General features: G+C 39.3%; 1 protein-coding gene and 1 long non-coding RNA gene across 2 annotated transcripts in view; one reads left to right on the forward strand and one right to left on the reverse strand.

Moving 5' to 3' along the window:
* csmd2 (CUB and Sushi multiple domains 2) overlaps nt 1-17,727 on the reverse strand; it is a 229,725-nt gene that overhangs the window by 104,224 nt on the left and 107,774 nt on the right. Inside the window, exons 6-11 of the mRNA XM_037092394.1 lie at nt 13,395-13,507; nt 11,371-11,448; nt 8,373-8,460; nt 7,048-7,172; nt 4,120-4,241; nt 1,669-1,772 (exon numbers count right to left, since the gene is read on the reverse strand). Of these exons, the coding sequence (XP_036948289.1) occupies nt 1,669-1,772; nt 4,120-4,241; nt 7,048-7,172; nt 8,373-8,460; nt 11,371-11,448; nt 13,395-13,507 (630 nt within the window). The remainder of the gene's footprint in view (nt 1-1,668; nt 1,773-4,119; nt 4,242-7,047; nt 7,173-8,372; nt 8,461-11,370; nt 11,449-13,394; nt 13,508-17,727) is intronic.
* On the forward strand, nt 854-10,222 carry LOC119016525. Its single transcript, XR_005074183.1, has 4 exons — nt 854-1,038; nt 2,478-2,507; nt 4,978-5,048; nt 10,073-10,222. It is a non-coding gene; the product is annotated as an uncharacterized LOC119016525 (long non-coding RNA).

The following is a 17,727-nucleotide window of genomic DNA, read 5'->3' on the forward strand; positions in this document are numbered from 1 at the left end:
TTCAGATGACATGTTGCCTAATAGGTCAATGGAATTCCATTAAGCTGAAAAACAATCAATATTTTTTATTTTAATTTTCTTTCATTGCTATAAACACAGGTGTGAGGGATGATCAATATTAACATCCAAAATTAAAAAAACAAAAAAAATTGGTCAATGTGTTACAACCTACACGTGCAAGCTCATCACTGTCTAAAACGCGCTTGCCTGTAGCCTGTTTAACGTAGTTTCATGACAATTATGTCCTTCCCACACAAGGACATCATTTTCTCAGTGGGGAAAAATGTTTCTGGCAGTTTCACACCAAATTGTTCTCTTCCATTATCAAGCTGTCAGCGCACAGTGTCTTTCAAGTGAAGGAAAACAGCGGATTTGATTGGTTGTGCCTCACTGCCTATTAACCACCACATTTATGACTGTGCTGCAGTCGGGTCACATGCCTCTGACCTTAATGTTACGATAAAAATAATTCCCTACACACTGTGCACGCTTGCCTGCACCACTGATTCCAAAAAATATAGTCCCGAGTTAAACCGTGTTGATAGCTGCAGTATATTGTCTAGTCCTAAATTGCACTTGTTTGTTTGAGCACAAGGGCGCATCTGATGACAGAACTGCTCACTTTCAGATCATTAAGGAGGCGATAAGGACAGAGGCAGTTCTTAATTGAACTGATTAAGTCACTGTGGAGGTGAGTGTGGTCGAGGCAAGGCTGCAGGAGAGGGAGAGGAGGAATGGGCTCAGGAGAGCAGCACCAGGTGAGTGATTGGCAGAGCTGGCACCTAGTTACTAATCACACTCTCCCTTTGTATGCAGTAGCATGCTGGACCTGAGATGGAGGAGGAATGGGAGATGCCCAGGAGAGAAGCCAGGAAACGAGATGCACGAGCCACGTTGAGTCCCAATGTCAGTACTATTGTGTATGACGGATTCAAGCAACAAAAGGCTTAAATCAACAACGGTGTGCTTTGTGACTGCCAAGACGACTCAACATAGCCCTGAACAGGCTACAGTCACTTTCACTGTTTGTGCAAGTATGTAAGTACACAAAAACATTAAGTGAAAAACCCTCCCTTCACAAACCTCTCAATCATTTATCTCCCACCTACTCCCAGTTCCCACCCAAGCAAGGCGGCCTCGCATAAAAATTGATCTATAAAAACTTTATTAAGGTGGTAAATTTCATCACAATTAATAACACCATCCTGTGAATTGTTATGGAGCATCTGCTATAGCAAACTCCATTAGGGGGCATCAATATGCAGTTTGCAATGCTTGCACCACATGGCTGTGATCTTGTTTTTTTTAACATTGAAAGGAGTGATGATTGACAATGTGGTGTAGTATCTATTTTTTATGCACTGCTGTATCAGGTGGTGATGAAATGAAATAGAAACAGTACAAGAGAGAGATAAAGGGCTGGTGGCAAAAGGAAAGACAGAGGGCTGCTGCTGGCTGCAGGGAAGTAGAGGATAGAAAAGGCACGTGTGGCAAAAAAGAAGAAAGATTAAGGGGGAAGAGAAAGCTAAACAGAACATGATTATGTAGAACATGAGTAGCAGAAATGTAAGATGAATGCTGGAGACAATGGTAGGGAGTAAAAGCCACAAGTCAGAGAACAGAGGGAGGATTAAAGGCAAAAAGACAGAGGTCGAAGGAGTCACTCACACGTGGAAGATGGTCTTCTGGTCTCCCACCACCTCGCCATCTCCAACCGTCAAGGTGTCATAGCCCCGCTCCAGGTCAAAATCCTCAAATGTCAGCTTGATCACCTAGACAATAGCAGGGACATTGCCAAGACAACCGTAAACGACAGATGCTTGAATGCTCCTGACACCAGGTGCAGAGGAGTGAACCCTTTCCATCTGCGGCTTTCCATCTCTTTATCCAGCCATCCATCATCTTTCACTCTCTTTTGCATATGTGTCTGACACAATTACATTCACATGTATGTGACAACTGTCTATATTACATGTAAAGCATCTATCCTATGACAGGATATCTTACAGTCTAACAACAAACTTTGTGGTCCAAATTCACATTAGTGCATGAAAACAGTAAACGTCAGCAGTTATTTAGTATCTTTAAATAAACTAGACTATCATTTTCTGTAGATGTTGTAGGACGTATACATGGCGTGTGTATATATGTGTATGTATGTTTTTCTACATCTGACTTCCAGTCTGGTGATGAACCCTCTCCCTCTAATCAAATATCTGATTACCTGTCAGATGGTCTGCATGACCCTGACTCTTTGCTCATCAAATCAGAGGGTTGTGGATGTTTTTGTGGCCCACTTAGCCTGACTTACAGTGACTTTTAGTGCATCAGGAGATGTGGCAGGGGAATTGAGGTTGTCCACAAGGTGAAAATATGTATTACAAAGGTGACACAGAAGTTTTTAAAGATTTATGTATTGGATTTTAACACAGAGGGAAAAACAGACCTATTCATTTCAACTCATTTCTATGCTGCAGGTGGAAGCGTGGGAGACAAAGTGGAGCAAGGTAAGAAAAACAATAACTGTAACCTCGCTGAAGGAAGCAAAGGCAGGAAAACAAAACAAAAAAAAGGTTTGATTATGATAGTGCAAAATGTGGATCAATAAAGGCAAAAAGCAGGATAATAGGGGAGACTAAAATATATATAAATAAAAAGCAAAGCAAGGACTGCCCTTGTCTCCTTTTTTTTAAATTGGCTGCCACTGATTTCCGCCAAATTCCTAATGTTTTCAGAGGACTGAGAGGACCAGGCCTAATGAAAAAGCTTATATAAATGCAAATTGCATTCTGTCCTATGTTAAACCCAGAGCCTAATGAAAATTGCAAGGTGGATAGAAGAGATGGATGGTGTGTAGGCAAAATAGGTCAGATCACTCGATAAATAGAGTTTCATACCACAAACTCATCTCCCATCTGCCAGCCAACAGGTGAGGAACAGAGAGGGGGATGAAGTGACAAAAAGAAGGAAAATCACAGCCACCATATACATATACACTTGATCTTGTTTGCCATCTCTGACGGCATGTCTGACATTTTAGTTGTTTCAGACAAACAACCCCCTGTCGCTGAAGCTGACGGATGAAGACTTAAAAGATTGTCAACTAAAAACAGCTGCATTCAGTACCCTCAGGACATTATGGAGGAGCAACACCTGATAAGAGCCCACATTAGTCATCGTGTCATAAGGTTGCATTTAGGTCTAGAAGAGTCGTGTCGCGTCCTACCCACCTCCCTTTGCGGTTCCGCCTCAGTCTCCTGCCTGACCTAACGTCTCCTCTGGCTGGGCCTATGCGCAGAGGCAAGAATAGAAGGCCATTATGTCTCTAAACAGAATGAACAGCCTCGCTCCATCTTCGTTTGGACTAGACACGGAGCAATAGACAGTCCAAAGTACCGTTGTCTGTTTCAGCAGGCTGCCCGCCAGGTATACCCAAGGGTGTCTATGCATTTTTTCGTATGCATACAAGCAAAGGGTGGGTGAACACTGTATCTGACTACCTCCTTTGCCTACCTCTCACCTCATATAGCCTCTCCTTGACTCAGGGGAAGTGCAATTGGAGAACTGATTTGTAAAACAATTTTGTTCGAGTTCAGAGAAGGATATTTGGCAGAAAAGCAGCCGGGTGGCCTTGAACACAACTCCAAAGTCAGTGGTTGGAACAGAGTGGCTGTGACACTGTCAAGATATCCTCTGAGCATGCTCTTAAAACCTCTCCATTACTCGTCTGTCCATTTCAACTCTTTTCTTCTCTCCCTGACCACAGGTGTTTCTAACAACTCTCTTTGTCTTTTGTTGGCTCTGTTCCAGTGTTCTTTCTCCCCTCTTTCATTTTCGTTATCGCTCACATTTTCTCTATGAGAGAGCTTCTGTCACATGGTGTGTTCAACAGCTTCCAAAATGTGTTGCAGAAATTATCAAAAGTATAAAATGTGTTCAGTGTGTCAGAGGACAGTCTCATGTGGAGTTGCTCCCTAACAGGTGCAAACGCACTAGTCAACTGCTATTCAGTTTGCTGGCAGCTAAACACGCCTCTCAACACACTGCTGGAAACTGGAGATTACAGCAGCAACGCTTAATTAGCACCGTTGCTTAATTCCGAGGTTCAATGACTTTTACCTTGGATGCATCTGTGGCTGTGATGACCCAAGTGCAGTTAGCATTGTTGTCATACTGGACCGGGTAGTTTGGAGACGTAATGACGCCACTTGGTCCTCTCAACTGACCTCCACACATTGGTGCTGCAAGAGAAGACATGAGAGGAAAAACCTTGTTTAAAGACAGTGTCTCATTTATAAACCACAGAGGACAAAGCATATGTTAGTCTTGACACTGTTTGGCTATGCGGATTCATAATCTTTATGAACCTCTGCAATTAGATGGGGTACATATTATAGAGTACGTATAGGAAATTTTGGCATGGTAAATATAACCAAAGACAATTTAGCTATTACACCTTAATAATATAAGTAGGTGAGTCGTAAACCAAGCTTTAAAGGACAATGTGACTTTTCTATCAAAGCCTGAGGGTGTCTGCATGGCAGAACTGTTAAACACCCCTTCAAATCAATGCAGAATTCTTAATGAGTACTTTAAGAGAAGTGAGTGTGTACGTGTGTACATAGGTGCAGGATAACCTGAAAGTTTTGAAAAGGGCCCATAGAGCTACCCAAATTTTAATGAGTTACGTCTCAGAGGTCCTTCGGGTGTTTGAGCCCAACTCAGTGGCTCCATGCTCCATCCTTCTCCCACCAAATCACCCCTATTAAAATGTAAAAAGAACTTTGGCGAAGTTAAGGGGAGAATGAAGTAATTAATTTGAGATGTGCTGACAGTAAGGGTGACCTTAATGAAAATAATACAGCAGTGAGGAAGTTCACTGACGCTATCATACCTCCTCCTATTTTTTTTTTTTTTGTTGTTGTTGTTTAATCAGGGGGATCATTGTGCTTGATACACTCCACTCTGTGTGTTCAGTGAATAACATGAAAGTGCAGCAGGCCACCCAGCAAGAAAAGTCCACGATGAAGAAGAACTGCAGAAGCTAGGTATGACCAGAAAGAGTGTCATCAAAAAGGGAGCTGTGAATTTCATTTCAGAAGACTGAACTTGCAGCCAGAAATTACGTTTTTTTCCTGTGCTAATGATAGTGCTGCTCAATTAAATGATGACTAATGCTAATTCAGGATACAGATCTTCAATTATTCCGGGATGATGTTTAATCTTCATTGAGGCAGAACAAAGGCACAGTACCAAATGTTAAGTGAGGATGATGGAATGAGATATTCTTAAAGGCCAATTCCACTGACAATGTTGTGGATGTTAAGTCAATCTTGAATGTTTCTTCACATCAAATAGGAAAACAACTGAATGTGATGCTGTGGCCTGTGCTCAAAAGTGGCTGAGTCTGTTTTTTTGTTGTTTTTTTTTTCTTTTTTTTTAGTTGAAATAAGCACAGAAGACAAAAGTGTCAGTACAAAGCCTGAATCACTGTGTTTGGTGTCACAAAACACCCGCATTATTTTCTGAAAAGCAGGTAACTGACAGTAACCTAGATAAAACAAAGTACTGTCAACACCCCCCACCCACATAATCCTTCTGAGACCCCTTTCCTTAGCGCTGTAATTTAATTTTAGTACAATTGGATCAGTCTAAGACCAAAGACAGGGCAGGGGTGTCTGTGTAAAGCTAGATTTTTGAGAATACGTTAGGTGAAGTGAAGTTACAACAATAGCCTATAGGTAAGGGGGAATAAAACGCTGTAGTTATTACATTAGCCAAATCTGTTAGGAGATTAGGGTGTTCTCTTGCCACAAAATGGCTGACAAAGATCTTCCTAAATGTAGATGAAAAAATTCTCCAAGTCATCTATTTGAATGACAACTCATGGATAGTTCAAGGTTAGTCCATGTCAAACAATATTTACCCTGCCACTGACAGACTTACCTCGAGGACGGTTTCATATCTGCTGTTCTGTTAATGCATTTTCTGATGTTGTGATGTATCCACATCTTGCTCTCAGAATTGTTGTAGAATTGTTTGGCTTAATTACTTAAGAATATTTGAGTCATCACTCAGCACTTTGTAAGCACAGGACCCTTTCGGAGCAATGACAAATCATTTGCTGCAGTCAAATCATTGAGAGAGATAATCAACCAACACCACACTGGCCACTCTGAACATGAAATTATTATTTTTCTTGCCAACCTGAGGTACAGAAGTCATTACTGACATGAGCCCTGCACTGTTCAAAGACACTTAATTTAACACTTTTTCTCAGACTATATGGAGTGCTTTCAATTTGCTACTCATAATCAGGACTCTATTGAATTGAAACAAAAAACTATTTCCAAACAATGGTTTGGAGCATTACTCTATACATTTTGAAGCAGGAGCTACTAAACTGAAGTATTCAATAACTTCCAGTATGCTGAACATGGCTTATTAATTTGAATTTCTGAATATTGGGTTAAGATTTTTTTATTTTTATTTATTTATTTTTTTTACTTTAAAGCTCTAAGGGAACACTACCAGTAATTCAAAGTAAAACATTAATAAGTCCTGTTTCAATGAATACACTTCGCAAGTCAGATACTCATCAATTTGACCAATTATACTAGCAAAAGGAAAAGTCATGAATCGAATCTACTCTGATTAATTCAGTTCACTGATGCTGAAAACTGAAACTGAGGAGCAAATGAGCATCAGGAACACTGTACAGGGAGTCTGACCGCTCTTCCTGCCTGTCACAAAATGGTCAGTAGTGAGGAAGACGTGAGTGATGGGCAGAGCTGTGCCGGCATGGCTAAACAGCAGGAAACTAAAGGAACGCCGGCCAAAGGTCAAAGTCAGGCCAGTCACAATAAACGGTGAATACTGAATCAGTAGACAAGAGAATGGACTGGGCATACCCACGAATGACAGCACACTCACAAGCAAACACATCAACACCAGGGTACCTGACTATAAAAACATAAATGGAGGGCACACTAGGACTACTTCCATTATACATGTGCAGAGATGAACAACTCATTGGATGATGTTTACCTCTACAGATGGGACGATCATCACTCCAGCCGACATAGCTGTCCGTCACTCTGAGACAACTGATACTCTTTGAGCCCTGCAGTTCATATCCTTCGTCACAGGAGAAATGCACTGTGGCTCCACGTCTGCAGTGAAATTGCAAACAGGGACAAACACGTCAGCATCAAAAAGCTCTCTAAAATTCCCAATTTAGCGCTGAGAGTGCAGGTGAGGTTAGAGTAACAGGAAAATATGTTTACTCCAGGGGGAAAAATACATATATTTTCTTAGACTTCCCGGCTGTGACTTCCAAAAGTGCTGCATTGTGGGAGACGGATGTTACCCATTTGTCTGTGTTACAGTTGACCACTGGTAGAGACAATAGCTCTGACAGAAATGAAACTGAATAATCCCACTGGCAATATCAGCATCCCACAGAGGCAGCCTATTAGTGTGCAGTGGCTCAAATGGAAGGTGTTTGTTTAAATGTACACATTTTTCTATCTGGTTTGGCTGCAGTGGCTTTATGGGGCATGACATTGGGTAATGTGCTGTATGCTAGAGCAAATTTCAAGATGCAGCCCCTGATTTGTTATTGTGCCCAATAGTGTCCTCAAATTCCTAAATGTCCTACAAGGTTCCTCTTGATTAAAATTCAACTGTGAAAGAAGTTATTAAAAAAGTTAACTTTGGAAACACTTTGGTCCTGGCTTTAAAAAAGCACAATTAAAATACTGTGCCATTTCATGACATACATGAAAGTCATCCCATTATTTAAAAAAGCACATTTTAAAAATCTAGAAAAGAAAAAAAAAATCTATTTTGAGGCCACACAGGAAGCAAAACTAATTAAAACTGTGACATTATTTAATTTTCAGACAAGACAACTGAACTGTAAATGAAATGCTAGAATAAATGAAGAGTACAAACTTAGCAGCAAAGACCACTCTTGTACCATTTACACAACTTAATTAGGCCTGGATGATTAAATTAGAAAACTGTGTTGAAGGTTGAAGCTACTCATTTGAAGAACTGTGACAAAAGTCATATCCAAAAATGAATGCAATAACTGCAACAAAGTGCTGATAGAAATTATTTTGACATTTCTTTCACAACTCATATGTACTGTGTTGCCAATGTAGTCAAGTTGTATAGCTAATATAGCTAAATAGATAAATAATCACAAAGTGAGGGAACATGATGACCATCTTTTCTATCTAAAACTTGTTTTGTTATCATCAACTTTATGTCAATCAGCATGTTCTTGTTCAGGAATCTTTCATCTTTTCATGTGGTACTTTCCACTTATTTAATTGTTTCTAAAATCTTTATTCGCTTGCTTTTACCTGAAGTCTGAGCCTTTTCTTTTTCCCCGATCTGGGATACCCGGGTCTGGACACATGTTGTGCCCCTGCGCCACGCCCATCTGAGACACTAATCAAAAAGACAACAGAGAAAAGGATGAAGAAAGCACAGATTATACCAAATAACAAAGGAGGGTCTGAACAAAACTGTTTTGCAAAAAAATGATGACTGTCCTCAGTTACAATTTTTCACTAGATAGTTGAAGAACACTTACCTGTCAAGTGTGAAAATGGCTAATAAAGACAGCACTCTAACCAGACTCTCCCTCGAGTAAGATAAGTGACTGGATTTTCATTTAACAGGCAGTAGGACATTGCTAAAGTGTGTCTATACGTCTATGCAAAGATATTTAACATGTTTCCCGTGAGAATCTAAAAGCAGATAAACTACATTAAAGTATATTGTTAAATATGATTCACATAATGCCTCCTTATCATTATTTAACAGTTCATTGCACTAGCTATGCATACATGGTTTGGTTTAGTTTTAATGTATTAACCAAACAGTAACAATCAAATAGTACAATCATATAAGAAATAATGGACAAAGTGACACTGTAATAAGGTGTATGAAACATGAGAATAGGGGCCCAGAATAAAGCAGACAGATATTATTTTATGTTCACCATCAAGTGTATGCAGTAACATTTACCAAATGCAAAACATCCAAGGCTAACTAAAACACCTAACCCTAACCTAAGTTTAAACATTTATTTGGCAAACAACTTGATCGCATCCCTGCTTACCGTCTAAGTACATCTTATGACAGTACATATTGGTGGTGGTGCTCTATTCAATCATGTTGCTGGGTGCAAAACAGAGGAAGTTAAAGTGCCAGAAGGTGTCAAATAAACCCATCTAACTGACTGACACTGAGAAGTGTCAAAGGTCTGCAGGGCCAAAGGGATATGACACCTGCTCATAGGCCACAATCCAAGTTTGAGACAAGACAGCAAAGAATGTAAAACAAGGCTCAGCAGAGGTGATGAAAGAAAAAACAGTTACTGTTGAATAAACAGAAGTTGAGGTCAACGTCATTGTGACTGTTAGGCTTACTTAGATCTTGTATTTTGCACTGTTGTCCCCAAATAACAATCGTCTGATCCCTGCTTTTGATGCAGTAATCTAAAAAAAATATACTAAAGAGTTTGACACACATCAATATTTGATTATAGCAGCAAACAGTGATGGGGAAAGAGATTAAGTCAAGCAATTCAGTTGTTGCAGGAGTGTTAATTGATCATTTTCTCACTTGAGAGAGATTTTTCTTATTGTACACTGGAAAATATTGCTTTAGATGTGAAAAATAAATTTCAATGCAATATTTATGAATATGTATTTGTACGAACCAAAAATTTGCCAAGGTCAAAACTGTAACTTTTTCATTCATTTTGTTTTAGTTTATAGGAACAAATGCAAGCAATAAGCCATTCTTTTAATTAGTTGTCTGGTCAAACATGCTAAACAAAACTGCAAAGTGGAGGAACTCACAAGAAAATGAAAAGCTTTAAAGCAATAGTAATGAAAGAAAAGAACCACAGAGTTTTTTTTTTTTTTTCTTTTTCTGAAAGACATAAGGGTTGAAAGCAAAAAATAAAGTGGGAGGCAGAAGTGGATACAATGAATTGTAAATGGCCTTGAGGCAGGATTACCATTAATACACCTCTTTTTTTGTTCAACAGGTTGTTCTTAAACCCATCTACATCCATCTCTTTGTGCCACTGTAGTCCAGTGACTCATGGCTGTCAAGCTGTTAATGGTACAGATGTTCAAATATAGCTGGATGGGATAATGAACAGTGAACTCAGACAGAAGGTGGGAGAGAACAGAGAACAAGGACAAGGACAACCGCTATGTTGAAAAGAAAAAAAATAATGTAATTACTGCTGTCCATTTGCTATTAGAACTGCATCTCTCGCACAGATTGTGTGTCCTTTGTGTCTGTATCTCTTACAACAGTCAACACTCGCCCTGTTCTCTGGCCAAGGAGTAGGGGAAAAAAAAAACAACAAAAAAAAACTTTTACATGACTTTGAACAAGAGCAGGAGAGGTAAAGCTGAACAGGACTCTCCAGGTATCTATTCCAGTACACTGAAACACAAGTTCTGCAGACAGCTGTTGTTACATTTCAAGACTGGTGGATTTCACAGGCACATTCACTAGTCAGGATCTTTTTTCACTTGTATTGAGCCCCAAGTCACTTGTTCAAGCAATTCTGCACAATGAAATAGAAAGTGCAGTTCCAACTGCAGCTATACCTGCTGCTTTGTCCTTGGGGAAAAATGTCTTAGCCCTGAATGGTACTGTGGACTTTACCGTGATATGGTATATGTCTGTAGTGCTGTGAGAAAAGTGGGTTGGTGTCATTGCCAGGGTTTTCACCCAAGATGTATAAGGGCAAAAGGTATCCGTGATAAGAAGAAAGAACATTGCTTCCTTTAGGGCTGAGTGATATGACCTTAGTAATAATGATATTGAAATATTTGGAGTCTGTTTTGCATTTCAAAACATATTTTTCTCCTCACCTGACCAAATACATACAAATCAATAATGCTAGTACTTTGACAATACAGTAACACAATGAGGTTTTTGATGATTAATGATCAGTAATGTGTGGATTTAATGACAAAATGGGTAAAGGCAAGTAATAGAACAAGTCTAACAGTCTGCTAAGTAAAGAAAATAATGTAACGCAGCCTTTAAAACCTGGAAGAGACAACACTTATACCATATCTAAAATCTAAGACAAAGTATAAACTCACATCACGATAGTGATATAATAGCAATATACTGTCCAGCTCACGATAAGTGAGAGATGTTTTCCATTTTGTCATATTGTACCATGTAAATTTCAATCTGCATGAGTATATTGAACTTTAACCTCTTTGAGTTATTTATTCCCTCCACAACACAGAATAAATCCCATTGAATTCATACTAGCTTAGAAAATACTGCTGACAATAACCGTTTGTGACTTACACACTGAAATCTTGTGGTGGTTGTCTTTGCTAGGCAACATCTTGACACCTCGAGACTTAAGTTCAGTCATCTTCTTCACTGTGGAGGAAAATGGAGCAGAGAGACATATAAGACAGAAGAAAGTGCAATGATGACACCCACACATATCAGCAGTGCCTTAATGTCTGCTGCAGATACAGTATAGTATATATTGTACCATAAATCATTCCCCACATCCACTCCAGCAGTTCTGAGAAAGCAATTAAATGAAAATGTCCTGTCCTGCCCAAACAAGAACATGAGTAAAGATTTTATGACAATAAAACCAAACTTTAAAGGATTTATCACACATTTATGTTAAATGTTAGTCCATAAAAGTTAAATATTCATTTCCCCTTTAAGAAGACAGCTGAACGATGTACAGTTTTGTTGCAATCTTGTGGATACAACGGTGCGGGGAATAACACATTCATCAGATAATTAGGATTAGAATGCAGGGTATATATCAGAGGCAAAACCAGTCATTCACAAACAATAAAAAGATAAGGTTTAATGTATTGAATTTGTTGATAATTGCAAAGAAAAAAATAACAACGCCATCAAAGTCTCATCTAAATGCATATTTATTCATCACTTTCATCAGCATTGTCTGTGCACCCCTTCATACTCATCCCATTTAATTACTTTGACAGTTCCTGACAATGGAATTTTACTTGTTTTGCACAAATGTGATTCTTATCCTTTTTCTCAGTTCCTGCTGCATAGCAATTCAAAGCGAATCTGAGCCATGTGTCAAAAAGTGTGTTTATCATGTGTCTGGAATGAAATCAAGAAGCCCGTTCTTTGTTTCCAGATAAGAAATCAAGGAAAGGTATTCTCATGATTGTAGTCAGGGAACTGAGCTATTAGGTGCAGGGCTTGATGGGGTGTGGTTTCTTGCCGTATAAGATAATGGAAAACCAAACGGAAAAATAAAATGAATTGAGCAAAAGACAATATTAAATCAGCAGTCATGTCATCACTCCAACATGCTGCTGCTGCGGAATGATGGGAATTGTCATCATGAGAATGGCTTGTGGGGGTGTGGAGGAGATGGAGTTTGTGTTTAATCTAATTAAAGTATTAGTCTCCCATTTCTCTCTGATCTTCTAAACATATTTATTCAAAGGTGAACCTGTTAACCCACAGTCTCTCTCTCTCTCTCTCTCTCTCTCTCTCTCTCTCTCTCTCTCTGTAGATTTCCAGTGGATAGCTGGAGGTGAGATCCTTAGAGATCACCTTTGTTGAGGAGGAACTAATCATTTATCCTTGCTCGTCCCTTCTCAAAGCTGACCCCTGAACCTCTAAGAGTAATGAGATGAGAAACTGGTATGCAGGAGGGATAGGATTTTGTGTGTGACTGTGTGTTTGTGTCTAATCTCTAATAATGAGCATGCAAATCTTTTCTGATAGCAATCACAACTAGTCTGCCAAAACACTGAAATAATTTCAAATGCTGCCAGTGCAGATGAAACCAACAAAATCTGGAAACAAGGCAGATCATCCTCATTTAAGGGAATGTAAGCTTATTTGTGCTTGGAACAACACAAATGAGTATCGTCTTCCCAGCTGTTTTTCCCTTTACTGTACTGCTTCCACTTTTTGCTCACTATTTGTGAGTAGTGTCTCACTAAGGTCACTGACACTTAATTCCCTTAAGAGCATGAATGTGATCAGCAGTCATCCTCTGCATGCATCCCATTTTAATGTGAGGAAAGCATATGGAGAGATTGTTCCTATTGTTTTGTAGAAGTGGATAGTATGTGCTGATTTTGGCACTAGAGAAAAGTTCAGTGGGTCACCATAAATATTAAGGTTTAACCTTTAGAATATATTAGTATCATGTATCATCAAGTATCATGGAAACACAGCAAATATTTGCTGATTGTTCTGTAAAAACTTCAACCTGGCACACGAGATAGCTGAATTTGATGTGATGGTAACATATTAATGATAACATATTAATGATTGCCCTTTTGAAATATCAAAAGAGCACTTTATCTTACCTTGGTACTGAGCGCTGAAACCTCTCAGCTTGTGGTTGCCATCAGAGGTGAAGTGCAGTCGAAGCCAGTTCTTGCTGCTAATGATGGGTGAGGGGAGGTTGGGGCCAGTGAACCTGGAGACAAGGACACAAAGCAAAAAGCGCCTTAGATTATAAGTGTTTTAGCATATCAGTGTAAATGCGTAGGTAGCAGATTGCAAACTGCAGAAACATTAAGCATAGCCTTGACACTCATGAATTACTTTAAGGTTAAAGGCTAGGTATGAACCAACTCTCTCTGTAGCACTGGTCTAAGCACTGACTCATTTCTTGGTAGATGGAGTCAGATTTGTACATTTGTTTTGTTTAGTCCATCAAGTCAACATCAAGGACAAAACGGTATCAGACCAAAAGGGGTAATCGAGCCACCAGTCCACCATGTCACTGTCTTGTGTACAGTAAGTGGTGACTTTAGTGACTTTCTGTACCTGTCCAGGTTGCTGCACAGAAATAAGGAGAAAAAAAAAAAAAAAAAAAAAAAAAAAAACATCTTTCATGTGCCTTGGACATTTATTGTCTTTTTGCCCTGGTATTGAGAGCGGTAGAGTATCTTCTTATCTTTTGTATTTTCACACTAGTATTGTTTAAAAGTTTAAAATGTTGGTATTGTGGCAACCTGTCTTACTTGTATGATTGAGTGTATGTGTTTAAGGGTTATTTGAGAATACACAGTGATTTCTCTATCATCTTTTATTCACTCCATCAACTGCCATTGAAAGAAAGGACTGTACTTGCTTGTGCTTCTGTTTTGTGCCATAAAGCAATTATACAATCCATCAGATTTCCAATAAAGTCAAGCTCAATGGCAGACAGTATATTATAAAGGTTATAGAGGCTGGTAGAACCTGCCAGTCTTTCTGCTGATTGTCTTGTTTGTTTATGGTAATTATACTAATGTTTCAAAATTAATGTGGGCATGTCTTCGAGATGTTAAAATGCTTCATCTTTAAGATCTATTAAAGGGAGTGTCTGGTACTCAAGGGAACTGTAATGTTAACGACTCTTAACCAAACTGTGGCCCAATGAAAAAAATAAGAGTGAGAAAGACAATGCTGGCAATTTCAGAGGGAGGACACTCCTTTTATTGCTTTGAAAACTAGTGAAGTCCGATAGTGAATGATACTTCACAAATATAGTGCCTCCTGATCTGTATGCTAATGAGGGCTGGAGCTTATCCATCACTTCTCCAGTGGTTAAAGCCAAAGTCATTTGGGGACACACCATGTTTTATCTTGAGACATACAAACACAGGCACGCACACACACAGACGCACACATACTGTACTGTATACTGTATGAGCACCCATACAGTCAGGCATATATTCACATGAATTCCAATTCCCCGTCTGTAAATTACATTTACCCAACTATGTCCACCTCATCTCCCCAACCCTACACATCTGCTACACTTTCAAGAGTAGATACATGGAGGCACACCTCCAACCAGCTTTCATTAATACCACTGGAAAAAATAAAAACAGGAAGAGAAATGAATTAAAAAGAAAGCAAAGTGAAAATTGGATTAAAACTGAAAGAGTGACTGGAGAAGTGGTATGAGACATATTTTGCAAGCTAATACCTACTCTTCTTTGAGCACAAACATACTTTGTATACTGATTCTGAAGGGGAAAAATAGTGAAACATCTTTAAACATACAGCTCCAACCAAAAAGACAGGGATGTACTTTGAAGATATTTAGTTTACTGGGGTTGTTCGATGGAGCTACGCAACTGCACTGTAAAGCTCTCTTAGGATCAATTAAAAATCATGTAGGTTTCTGGATGCAGTCAAAATCATCTTTGACTTTGATGAAAACTGAGTAGCTTGTGTTTATAAAGTAAGCTCTTGCTGCAGCGGGGTAACAGGCTCACGGTACAGTAGCTCAACTTATTTGTTAAGCTGAACACAAGCTCACCTGGGGGTTCAGAGGGAGAGACGAACAGAGCGGAAAAGACTTTTGAAAAAAGTTTTGGGCTGCAGTAAGGACAAACCGCAGGGGAGAAATGAGACACAGAGAGAGAGATGACATATCAAAATGTCAGTGATTTAGCTTTTTCAGCCACACTGCAAGCAGATAGAGGGAAAATGGAGCAGAGTGTAAAGTGAGAGTATGTTACTGAGGAAACTTAAAGTCCTGTTTCATGTTCCTGTCTCTCAGCATGCAGCTGCTGTGGATCAGACCCCCCTACTTGTAAACCAGTGAAGCCAATGACCCCGACCCTTGGTTAAGACATTTCCTCCAAAGCAAGCTTCACTAATTAAACAGTTATGTTCAAGTCACAAAAGGTTAAGGTCAAGGTCAGGAGCACAGTTGGGGTTGACTCTATTTCCTGCAGGGCAAACAAGCTCCTTTTAATAAGTCCGAAGGCTAAATGAAAAGTGTGGGTGTTTTGTGAGTGTGAAGGTGTGTGTATGTGTGTGTGTGTGCCTGTGAGTGCGTTTGTAAATGTAAATGTTAATGTCTCATATTTGCTTTCATTGGCAAAACATGTCTGCTTAACTTATTGTCCATGCTCCAAATTATGTTAAGAGACAAACCTTGCACTGGGTTTACAAGATTTCATGAGATTTAGATATCATAAAAACAGCAATCAAACATACAGTGTGCACTTACTTACAAATGAGTCTTTGAACGAACACAACACATTATAGCATTATCCATGTTGAACATGGGCTCTTTTTCATCCATTTCATTCAGTGAATATTCCACTACTATCCCTGACTTGGGGGTTGCACATAAATATCCTAATAACAATTTAATCACATGCACACTGTCTGTATTGATATCCTCCTATTATTGTAATGTTTTTTAGGGTTAGGGTTAGGGTTCTCTCAGTGTGGCTCGAGGGCTGCGTGGTGAGATGAAAATAAGGCAGCCATGTTGTACGACACTGGCCTTGATTTACAACAGCGAGTGCAAGACTGATAAAGTGAGTCGGCATGCCTCAGGAGATGTTTTATCACTTAAGAGAACGGGAAAGATGAAGCATTGAGGGGACACATGTAGTGTCTGGCAAACACATATCTGGAGTGGTGCTACTCAGACTGGTAGTGTCAAAATCACCTCTGGCTCTAAGTACTGTATATAGCTGGTCCTGAGACAGCCTAAAGTCCTGGGTACTAAATCTAATACCTTAAAGCCTGCATCAAAAATGTAATGGTAAACAGGTCTGTTGTTACTCCTCTTCTCACTATAGGGTCAAATTGAACCTACTCTTTGAAATAAAGAGCAATTTGAGCCAGAATCAACTTTCATTACCACGCAACAATCAAGCTAAATACTGACTTAAGTTTTTGATAAACAGCAGCAGTGGTAGAGGATGAGGAACTGATGTTTTGTTTTTATTTTTTGTATTTTTTTTTTCATTAGCGATAAAGTGACTGATAAATATTGAATGAGGGATGAACAGACCAAGAGCTGAAAACATGAAAGTTTTAGGGTGAAAGTGACCATCAGAAAAACTCCTGAGCTGGTTGACGGAGGTCTCCTGAAGGGTGTTGTTGCTACTTCCAGGTTCCTGCTCTCTCTCGGTCTGGCCAACCATATTAGATTTTATGCGGAATTGTCTTGAGAGCGCAGGGCTAAATCAGTTTCCATTCCAAGCCCCAAAGCTCCTCAGTCTGAGTCAGACTTTTGATGATTGTCCAAGAAATGTATTTTGGGGAAGGCAAGGTGATGTAGGCAGCCAGTGGTTTTCAGGGGACTGAGCTGTGAACCACACAATGCTACACAGAGCTTCTAGAAGAACAGTTAGTTTATAATGCAGCTCTTTATTTCATTTATGTTGCTTGTTTTAAAAAACATCACTAAAGACCTGAAAATGTTTAATGGTTACACAACTTTACAGGCAACATCCGAATTCTGGGTGTCTGAAGTTAGATTTGCAAAATCCCTGTTGCTTACACTTGTCTTTTCACTGACATATCCTGATTGAAGGTCTTAGGAGGACCAGTCAAGATCCATTTATGTAACACTAGCACAGAGATGCTTTCCATAATGATGAGATGTGACTCATTAAATTGTTAATGTCTTTCAGGATTTTGAACAAAGGTCGTCGTCATCAGGAATTTCAGCAACCTTTCCCCCTGTGGAATGGGACTTTTTTTCTGCTTTATATTCATCGTTTCATGTCATCTGTTTTCTGTTCAAGGGGCATGGTGTCAAATGACTCTATGCATAATCAGTGATGGGCGGAGTTTAGGTGTCAAAGGTGATTTGCCCCGCATTCAGATCAAACACTTCAAATCACTACCTAGCGTATTCATTTATTGAGATATAGATGTCAGATGACCATC

The sequence above is a fragment of the Acanthopagrus latus genome, chromosome 3, assembly GCF_904848185.1.
Source record: "Acanthopagrus latus isolate v.2019 chromosome 3, fAcaLat1.1, whole genome shotgun sequence".
NCBI classification, from domain to species: domain Eukaryota; kingdom Metazoa; phylum Chordata; class Actinopteri; order Spariformes; family Sparidae; genus Acanthopagrus; species Acanthopagrus latus.